General features: G+C 39.6%; 1 protein-coding gene across 2 annotated transcripts in view; it reads right to left on the bottom strand.

The window, feature by feature from the left end:
* Positions 1–358: 358 nt before the first annotated feature.
* PEX5L (peroxisomal biogenesis factor 5 like) overlaps positions 359–11,079 on the bottom strand; it is a 71,355-nt gene continuing 60,634 nt past the window's right edge. For both annotated transcript variants that reach the window (XM_077826174.1, XM_077826175.1), the window contains 6 exons: positions 10,358–10,501; positions 7,802–7,872; positions 6,319–6,516; positions 4,643–4,808; positions 4,111–4,268; positions 359–563 (listed from right to left, as the gene is read on the bottom strand). In XM_077826174.1, coding sequence (XP_077682300.1) covers positions 359–563; positions 4,111–4,268; positions 4,643–4,808; positions 6,319–6,516; positions 7,802–7,872; positions 10,358–10,501 — 942 coding nt within the window. The remainder of the gene's footprint in view (positions 564–4,110; positions 4,269–4,642; positions 4,809–6,318; positions 6,517–7,801; positions 7,873–10,357; positions 10,502–11,079) is intronic.

Below are 11,079 nucleotides of genomic sequence, written 5' to 3'. Positions count from 1 at the left end.
ATGTGCAACAAGGATTATTAGGTTTTGTCTTAAATGTATTTTCTCTGTCTAGGTGTGAGTGTATATATATATATGCATATCTTGCATGGGATGAAGGTTCTTCGGGTATGACTGCTTCATCTAGGTCAGGTCTTTGTCAGATTAGCTGCTGTTCATTTTAATCCTTGATTTGAGTTCAATAGTATTTACAAAGTTTTGTGCTTTTGAAGATTTCCAGGAATTGGCTGATGTCTGGTAGAACTTCCCCTAGTGTTCTACGGCCCAGGATCTTTTGGAAAGTGTCCGTAATCATTTTGAAACTGGTAATGAAAGAGTTTTGCATTTCCTAATACATCTTCGTGACGTGGCTGCTTTTTTTTTACGGTTCTAGATTAAAAGCTCTTAACAGAACATCCAGATCACCCAAATTAGCGGCTTGAAATAGTTCTGGCTGGTCCATCATAGACAGAGCGATTCTGAGAGCTGCCCAGATATTGCCTGAAATTTCCGGCTGGGGAACCTGCTGTTGATTCCTGCTCTTTCTTTGCAAACTGAGAGCAGTGAGAAAATTGCTGACAGCCTCTCTGTGTGGGGAGGAAAGAAAGGCAACATCCACATATTACAACTTAATCTCTTTTGTTTAAAAAATAAAGTATATTTTGTCTTTCTTCTAAGGCATTACAGTAAAATCAAACACATTATCTGACAACATGGGAGACCACGATCTCTTTGTAGTATTCTTGCTTGATCTGCCTTTAACAATTCCGGACAAAAGCGTTGCTGCAAGACTTCATTGTTATGTATCAAAAAGGCTGCACTTGTATAGTGATGCAGAGATGAACCTACTCGAGTGCCTGGGGAAATTCTCCTTAGTGTGGTTATGAATTCCATTATACACGTGCCTTGTTATCTTAATTGTATTGTTGACACTTGAGACTCTTTTTACACAGACCTGGATTTTACCCTTGATTCACACAGAGAACCTGATCCGTGTATGAAATGTGCATTGAGCCATAGACTTACAGGAAAGGGGTTTATGGAGAGAGACCATCTTGTCTTATGATCTGATAGGCATGTATGGATGGTCCAGTTGTTTGAGAACTGACTTGGGAGACCCAAGTTCAATTCTCTGCTCCATCACAGATTTTCTGGGTGAGTCACTTAGTCTCTCTGGACCTCAGATGCCCTTCTGTAAAATGAGATAATAGCACTTCCTCCCTTCACAAGGGTGTTGTGAGGATAAATACTTTATGACTGTGAGGTGCTTGGAGACTGTGCTGATGGGGGCCATATAAAACCCTAAGATAGAAGCGAACAAGGCTGGCTGCTGGCACACCAGTCCAGTGGCTAGGCATTTTGATGGCAAGCGTGGAAAATGAGCCACTAAAGGGGAAAACCCCCACTTTCAAATAAACCAAGTGCCTGGAATATGCATTTAATGGTAAATGGGTATGTGGGACTTTATTTCCAGGAAATACACCAAACTGTTTGGCTTCTTCCTGGAATAATTACAAAAAGAAACTTAGTAGACCTAAAGGCTCAAAAACCAGAAGACAAACAAATAGAACCCAACGTGTCTTTTTTTTTTTTTATCTGATTTTTTTTGGCATCTGACTCATGATTTTTGAATGGTTGGTTTGGCAAAATACTGAAGATCTGTGAGTTTTGCCTTTGAACATACTCCAGGATCTGGCCTGAAATCACTGTTTTGAAAGCTGTCTGCACTGAGTGTGTAGGTGTTACAGAAAATTAGGTACTGTACCATTCTGTTAAGACATCCCTTCCCTAGTAAGGGCTTGTCTAGATGGGGAGTTATTCTGGAGTAATTATTCCTGATTAACTGCATGTGTGGATGTTCTTATTCTGGAATAAGAGAGCCTTATTCCAAATTAGAGAAATCCATTTTGGAATGAGGTACTATTATTCTGGAATAAGAGTGTCCACATATGGAGTTAATCAGGAATAGTTAATCCCCTTAAAATTCACACCCTACTTTATTGTGGTTTAATTTTCATGTATAAACAAGACTTAAAACTAACATGTAGATTGAACCATTTCAAGTGGGCATCTGCATTTCTTTGGTTTTTTTTTAATTTCATCTTTGTGGGAAGAGGAATAGTGTTGCTAGCCATTGGAATCACCCAGTTTGCCAGCTTGATACAGCATGTTATGTCTCATTAGTGATGAAAAATGTAGTAATTATAATAAATGTTTACTTCACATTTTGTTCAGTTTGGGCAGTGCAAATCAATAGTCATATTCATATTTCACTTTCATATTCACATTATTAGTGTTTCACACATTGCAAGAAACATTTAATGTTTTAAAATCAACTGTTTTCATTTGATTTTTTTAATTACAGAAATATTTCTATTGATTTTAAGTTTCATGGCAGATAAAATCACTTGCACTGCTTTGAAATTCTCAACTGATACTTAGTGCTTTTCATCCATAGATTGCAAAACACTCTGCAAAGGAGGGTAAGTAATGTTATTCTCATTTTAAATGGTAAAATGAGTCTGAGAGATCAAGGGATATGCCCAAGGAAACACAGAAGCTCAGTGGAAGAGCCAGAAATGACCTCAGGAGAGCTGGTCAAAATTTTTCCATTAAAGTTTTTCCAATGGAAATTTCCTTTCTGACAAGTAGCCATTTTCAAGTGAAATGTCAGTTTTTGATTAATAGTTTCTACTTTCTGCAACTGAAGAATATTTTTTCCCCAAACTTTCATTTTTCTTTTTTACAAAAACTCCAAAAAAGTCAGAGAAAAATTTAGATGAAAAAATTTTTCATTTTTGTTGAAATTATTCATGGGGAACTTTTTCCTGCAATCAGCTCTGAAACCAAGGTCTCCTGACTCCCAGCCCAGTGCTCTGTCTTTGTTGCCTTATAACATTTGTTCTGACAAATTGAGATATTTGGATCGTAGGCCCTGATTCAGCAAAGCACTTAAGCACATGCCTAACTTTAAGCACATGATTAGTCCCATTGAGTCTCCTTTAGCAAAGCTTTTGACGCGGTCTCCCACAGTATTCTTGCCAGCAAGTTAAAGAAGTATGGGCTGGATGAATGGACTATAAGGTGGATAGAAAGTTGGCTAGATTGTCGGGCTCAACGGGTAGTGATCAATGGCTCCATGTCTAGTTGGCAGCCGGTATCAAGTGGAGTGCCCCAAGGGTCGGTCCTCGGGCCGATTTTGTTCAATATCTTCATAAATGATCTGGAGGATGGTGTGGATTGCACCCTCTGGAATTTTGCAGATGACACTAAACTGGGAGGAGAGGTAGGGACGTTCCCCTCTATTCAACATTGGTGAGGCCTCATCTGGAGTACTGTGTCCAGTTTTGGGCCCCACACTACAAGAAGGATGTGGAAAAATTGGAAAGAGTCCAGCGGAGGGCAACAAAAATGATTAGGGGACTGGAACACATGACTTATGAGGAGAGGCTGAGGGAACTGGGATTGTTTAGTCTGTGGAAGAGAAGAATGAGGGGGGATTTGATAGCTGCTTTCAACTACCTGAAAGGGGGTTCCAAAGAGGATTGATCTAGACTGTTCTCAGTGGTAGCTGATGACAGAACAAGGAGTAATGGTCTCAAGTTGCAGTGGGGGAAGTTAGGTTGGATATTAGGAATAACTTTTTCACTAGGAGGGTGGTAAAACACTGGAATGCGTTACCTAGGGAGGTGGTGGAATCTCCTTCCTTAGATATTTTTAAGGTCAGGCTTGACAAAGCCCTGGCTGGGATGATTTAGTTGGGGATTGGTCCTGCTTTGAGCAGGGGGTTGGACTAGATGACCTCCTGAGGTCCCTTCCAACCCTGATATTCTATGATTCTATGTGCTTAAGTACCTTGCTGAACTGGGGCCTTAACTTTTTATAACATACTCTTCAATTGTTTTATTATATTGTACTGTCAATTGGCAGAAATGGTGGCTCATTAAGATACATTCATATATATTATCCCATCTTCCAAAATGCTTTACATTCATCCAAACATTATAACAATATCTTAAATTAAACAAAGATCAGAATACATGTTATAGACTTTTAACTCAAAAATAATTTTTCAGTTTTTAGAAGCCCACCTTACTTTTGGCTTTAAATGTTGATATTCTTTTCATAACTCACCTGTAAGCTCCTAGGTTGATGCAGCTTATTCCCAAATTGTATCTGGACCTAATGAAGCCTGGCTGAATTTCTAATGCTCTAGTATAAGCCTCCACAGCTTCCTCACTTCGATCCCCATTTGCCAAGGTTGCTCCAAGGCGGTTCCATAATGAATAGTCCTGATAACAAAATGAGAGTTTTCTACTATTGGTTTAAGACAGAAGGATATGAGACCTCCCCCGGCCCTTGAAAGTAATGAACAGTCCAGAAAATACTTGTACCCGCTGTTAATTGGTGTGGAATGTGAGGATCTGACTCATGATTCTAGACAACTTCATAAAATTACTCCAATGAATCAGTGTGCAGCCAAAAATTGGACATGCATAAATCTGTTTCTCATTAGGGCTCACTTGCAATTAACATTTCTATTTCAGGTATTAAAATTTTAATGGCTGAAGAGACATCTCATTAATACTGGTCAGCTTCAAGTTGGAAAGGAAGAGAGTGGCTTGTAAAATGATACTTTTTTTTAATGCAAAATCATAATAGGTACCTCTGGCCGAACAGTTAAGGCAGCATTAAATGCGTCTATAGCTCTGTTAAATTCTCTGTTCAGATGGAAGAGCACTCCAAGTCCTGTTTGCAAGTCTGGGTCTATCATCTCACCATTCTGGTGAGCTGCCTCCAGGTACAATTCCTTTACTTCTTCAAGTAATGAACTAGAAAAGGGTGAAAAATAACACCACGCTGCATCTTACAGTTCTTTGTAAATGCTGCACCATCCACTGCACAGCCAGCAATTCAAGTCTTTATACTCCTCTAAAACATATGCAAACAGATATCTTCAGCGCAACTGTTGTAATGACTTATTCCAACTCTGGTTGAGAACTGGCCATTAGAGTTCAAAGGTTTACTGTCACTAAGCCAAAGAGCTGCTGAAAACTCAGGCATATCTAAAATATGGGCTATAAGAGCTGTTGAAGCTGGATCAATTCTCTCTGGCACCCTAAAAAATGGATTAGGGGCTTCTCTCAGGGTTAAAGCAAGGAAACCAGGTTGGCAAAAATGGTGGTCAATCCTCAAGAGTCTTAGATAAAGATTTTGAAATCTACAGCCAAGATTTCAAAGACAGATGCCAAAATTTAGATTCCTAAATTCACAGACTTTGGATTAAGCCCAATATAACACACTTCATCATTCAACAGAAGTTCCCTATTTTATTGTTGCTCAGTCAAAATGATCTTGCTAGCACAAGGCTTGTTGATAATAATAAACATAACGCCCCATTTCAAAATGGCATTAAATGGAATCTTCCCAGCATTTTGGGTCTATGAAGCAGTTGCTGAAGGTATTTAAAAAGTTCAGAAATAGATATGTCTCACCACCAATGTAAGTGGAAATCTAATGTTTAGATCGACTACCAAAATAACAATAGGAACTGGTGGTAAAGGGAAAGTTTACCTTCTACTGCCGCACAACTTCTAAATGTTCTGAATGGACTATGTGCTTGTGTGTGTTCGCACGGATACTATACCATATTTAAAAAAGATTTTCCTAATCCAATGATTTAATCACTTTAACTGCAATTGTTTTTCTTACTCTTTCTGGACAGTAATGTGGAGAATATCATAATGTCTATAAATCAGTGATACAGCCTCACCTGGAATACTGTGTGCGGTACTGGTCACCCCATCTCAAAAAAAGATATTGCAAGATTAGAGGGGTTCAAAGAAGGGCTCTGATCAAGGGTCTGGAAAAACTCTCTTATGAAGAGAGATTTAAAAGATTGGGATTGTTTAGGAAGACACTGGGGAGTCATTGTGGCCATGAATTTAGTAAGATTCCCCAAGAGGGATTGGACATTTATGTGGATATCAAGAACACCCAGAGTTATAATGTAATGATAAATTTTGTTGAAGGGATAGTAAATCTCATGCTTCAGGGCTTAAACTAATCTCCAACTATTAGAGACCAGAATGAGACCCAATAAGGGGAAGACTATCCCACGATGCTTACTGGAGGACTCTTACACTTTCCTCTGAAGCAACTGGTACTGGCCACTGTCAGAGACAGGATAATGGACTAGATGGACCTTGGGTCTTATGTTCCTATCTAATTTAAAAATATCTGAGCAGCGCACTGTACATTTGAGAAACTTCATTGAAATCAATGGAAGTTAGAAGCCGAGAATCTGAGCCTAACTTCTTCAGGATGCTAATCCAGGTTTACCTTTCTTTTGATGGCTCAGACATTCTCCTGGTAAGTGCCGGAGACCCTCTTTTGCTCTTCATTATATACTTGTATTTTGGGTTTTGCTTTATCCAGTTTCTTAAAGCTTCACAGGCTTCCTGTTGATGGCCAGTATTAGTGTAGCTCACAGCCAAGGCCATCAGAGCTTTTAAGTTGTTTGGCTGCAGCTGCAAGCACCTAAACAGAGAAGAAAAATATCTTACTTTCATTTAGCAAAATGCAGTGCATCAATTCTTCCAACTCAGGGCCTGATCCTGCAACCCTTACTCATAAAAGTACTGCTAGTGGCTTCCTTGGGACTGCTTGTGTGCGTAAAGAACCACTCACATTAGTAAGGACAGCAGGATCTTGGAGCAGGGACCTTGCCTTGTTTGTGTGTGTTATGTGCCATCTTTGCCTACGGTGTTATATAAATAAAAAGCTAATACTCCCCACACTTTCTGTTATCAGCAGGGCATAGCAAATCTGGGAGGAAGCCTTTTTTTAATAGCACCTGCCTAATAAACAAATAGAAGATTTTTGAGTACTCTAGAAGTGGGCAGTTGTAGAAAGCATTTAGCTATGTAAAAAGATATTTTGAAGATTGAAACCAAAGCCCATCCTTTTCAATAGAACTGCTGGGCCAGATTCTGCCTTCAGCTACACCTTTGTAAAGCCAGAGTCAGCCCATGAACTTCCATAGACTTTCTCCAGCTTTACACCACCATAATGCACAGGGGAATCTGGTCCACTGTATCTGTGAGTAGCATTGTTGTACGTTTCAGCCTATCAGGGACAAACTTTTTCAGGAAATCTTTTGGATTTCTGTGCAGGTAAGGAAAAGATTACATTACATATAAATGAGTTACAATAATTGAAGTATCCTTAGGTAAATTGGCTTGAATGTTAACATAGCTAATGCAATTAAGTTTGGAGTGTATACTCGGCTACAAGTGGAAACGGAATATAGTGCAGCAACACTCGCTACAGATAAAGGCAGAATAATAACACTGATATTTAGGAATAGGCATTTACTTAACAGGTGTAGCATGCTCATTAAATTCCCATCAACCTAGCAATGTTCTCCATCAATTAGTATTCAGTGGTTGAGAGGAGCCTCATCCAATTAAGGAAACATTTTCATTAAGACAGAAACCCTTTAGAAAATATATCAAGTGTCTAGAATATTGAAAAGACATTTTATTTGCATTGTGCCTAATTCAGGTTTGTTGTGACACACAGGTTTTCTTTTGTGTTTCCATTTAGTTAATTAAATATAATATTTAATATTGCCATTAACTCCATAGGAATGCAAAATCATGCTATGGAGACTAGAGGTAGCATATCTCTTCTGTATGCCACTCATTCCCCCCCCCCCCAATTAAATATAAAAGGTCAGAACACAAGTGTGAGATGACATACACACAGGCATCCATTAACTAATATTGATGGGATTCATTATTTTTCAAATATCTTCATCTACCTTTGGAGGGCGACAATAGCTCCCTGCTCATTTTCATTCTCTGCCTGTGTTATACCAAGAAACTGCCAGGCCTGCAAAATAATAATTGTTGTTTTATGATATGTCCCCAAGTGCAATTGGAATCACAGAGCAATCTCCCTATGGTTTGCTTAAATAAATGGACACATATAGACAGCAGCATGTATCCAACACTGGCCTAACTACAGTACTTCTATTGCCAATACACCAACAGTACAAACCAAAGTGATTCTGGATATCTTTAGGCCACGTTTATCCATGTGAAGTTCCCATTGAAGTCAATGGTGATTCTACACTGTCAGATCCCATACTGTTTTCTCACAGCTGAGTTATTGCACATTCTAAATGGCTTTTATCTGAAAACGCGGAAGAAAATAGTTTCGCCCCTACAATGTGAGGGAGATTCGACACCATCATTTTGTTGCATCAGGCACATACAGCAGTAGACACAGCGGGACTCAGACGCACATACACAACCACTCCTGTTGATTTTAGGTGCAGTGGCCTGTGCATATCTGAAGACAGACTTTACAGTATTATGTTGAATCCCACTCTTTCTTTTCCACTGGTTTCAGTGAAGCTATAGCATGTTATGCCAGCTGAGGATCTGGTCCTCTAATATTTTGCCCCATACACCCTGGCACAATGAAAGGAATGCCCTTCTCCCCAAAAAGTCATAGCTTTTAAGTACTGTGATGTGGTGTACTCTCCATGCCAGCCCTGGAAGAGCTGAATTAAGAGGGGTGGTCCCAATCAGCCAATTAAGCTGCAAATGCATAAGATTTAGGCTGTGGGGAGGGAGCTAATTAGAAGGAAGCTCACTTCTGAAGGAACAGGTGGGACTTCTATAAAGCCAGGAGGCTGGAAGCAACATGGGAGAGTGCAGAGAGGAAGTCTGCAATCTCTCCCCCTGAGGTAAGGGAGAAGGATGGGGCATAGGAACGCAGGAAGAACCTTAGTAGGCCTGAGAAAGGGGAGTCTAACTAGGAAGGCTGAAGAATGAAAAGCTTGGAGAAGCACAGTAGAAATAGTCCATGGGTGAGAGCAGTAAGGTTAGTGTAGCTGCAGACCTTAACTGCTTGCTATAGGGCCCTGGACTGGAACCCACTGTAGAGGACGGGTCTGGGTTCCCCTATCATCCCCTGCAGAATGGGATTGCTAGTGGCAGTGAATGGGAAGACTGCCCGAGTCACTGTGGGAGTGATGTAGTCAGTGCAGTGGGTGAGGATGCCAGTGGAGAAGGACTCTGAAAAAACTTGCCCGAAAGGGGAAAACAGAGAGTGACTTGGCCGGAGGGCTGAGTCACGAGGTGGCCATATTGTGAGAAGAAAGGGGGCACTGAATTGGGCGGAGCTAATCGCCAGAAGGATGCGCCACACAGCAGTGAGTAGACCACCCTGTGACAGATATACAGGCTGAAATTGTGCTTGTAACACAGCCTTTAATGCAAATAATAAACGTTCAGTGGGCCTATTAAATTCTTGACATTCCATTATCTTTATGATTTCTACGTATGACATACCACAAATACTGCAGTACAGTAAACATCAGTATTTTCACGGCACCCGTGGTAAGTGGCTTATTTCTGCTTCATGTTGCTCCTCAGACAGGTTCATGTAAATTGCATCATGTCAGTCAGGTAATTGTGAAATCCTTTCTCTTGCTGGCCTATAGGACTCGGTCTTTGGCTCCTCCTTTCTTCACACCTGATTTCTAGGCTATTTTTTGTTGCTTCCACATCCCACACATCAATTTCAGCTCTAACATTCAAATAATTCACACTGCCTTTTAACATTAGATACCCGAAACACACAGCAGATGGAGCACATGCAGCCTTACAAATATATTACAGTCCTAGCTCTTGCTGTATGCTAGTATCAACTACAATTAACTTTCTCTGCCATATCTCAGAACCTTCCATTTCCTTACCTATTAGCCAGTATTCCTATGTGTTTCTGAGATTATTGTTTACAAATAAAAATGCTGTAATGTTTGCTAGGAACCTGCAATACAGATTTGAAGAATATCTTAATTCTAGAGCGGGGTGGAAATTTTTTTACATTGAAAAATGGTCTTTTTCTACAATGGAATTTTTTTGTGAAAAACTGTTGAAATGTTCCCTCCCCCCCAAAATACAAACAAAACAAAAGAAATACTTTAAAAATATATCTTGATTGAATATATATATATTTGATTGAAAATGGTTATAAACATTTTTCATTTGCCAGAATTTTTGGTAACTGAAACATTTTGATGGTCATGTCAAATAATTTTAAAAAAAACTGATTAACATATTCAAATAAAAGCTTGGAAATTTTGAAACTGAAAAATAAGTAAGTTTTCATTGTTTGATCAGCTCTGCTTAATTCATTTCAAAGTACGTGATACTCCATACACATTGTTACCTTCCACTTTGTTTCACGTAATCACCACTGCCAAAGGTTTTGACCTTGAATCCTCCCCATCCTTGCTACGCTAGGTGAAGTGAGACACTTGTAGCTACTTCCCCTCCTTAGATAAAGGCAGGGGAGTGAATACCTCTGCATCACTGGGGTCTTGTAGAATGGCAGCCTCCATGTATAAGATAGTGAGGGGCAGGTCTCCTTCTTTCAGTTTTTTCAATCCTTCCTCAAAAGCACCAGGCCAGTCTCTGAAAGGGTTTTCGGTATGAAAATAATAGCCCTGGAGCAGACAGTTAATGGTTCAGTGATGAAACACAGTAGCAAGGAACATTAAGTACATACAGTTAAATAGCTCATCATTTCCCAGCTAGGTGTAAAACTTCTTTGCTGCATGAAAATGGTATGAGTTCCCTTGCAAAGTTTCAATAAAAAAAATGTAAAACTGTGTGGTTCAGATCCAACAGACTGGGGCACTTGTTACTGGCACTTTATATTTACCCTAGTTTCCAAGAAAGTTGTGACACCCTGGCACCCCCTTATTCACCACTGCCATATAATTAGGATATGTTTTGCACAAAATATGCCTTTTAAGGTATCATTCTAAAAGTCTTGATCTGCTAGACATTAATATTTTGTTGGATTGTATGTTCTATCATATGTGAAGTTATGCAGTTTGGCTAGGTATGTGTTATTGAAACATGTTGTGAGATTGAAAACACCCACAAGCAGCCTTTCGGGTACAAAAGTAAAACGTCCAAACAATGTTAACGGCTTATTGAGGAAATGCACACAAGCACAAAGACTTCCCCAGGAACTGTATACAATAGAAACCGCTCAGAGATAGCACTACCCAATGGG

The sequence above is a fragment of the Eretmochelys imbricata genome, chromosome 9 (genome assembly GCF_965152235.1).
Source record: "Eretmochelys imbricata isolate rEreImb1 chromosome 9, rEreImb1.hap1, whole genome shotgun sequence".
In the NCBI taxonomy this organism is placed as follows: domain Eukaryota; kingdom Metazoa; phylum Chordata; order Testudines; family Cheloniidae; genus Eretmochelys; species Eretmochelys imbricata.
This window is presented reverse-complemented; position numbering and strand designations above follow the sequence as displayed.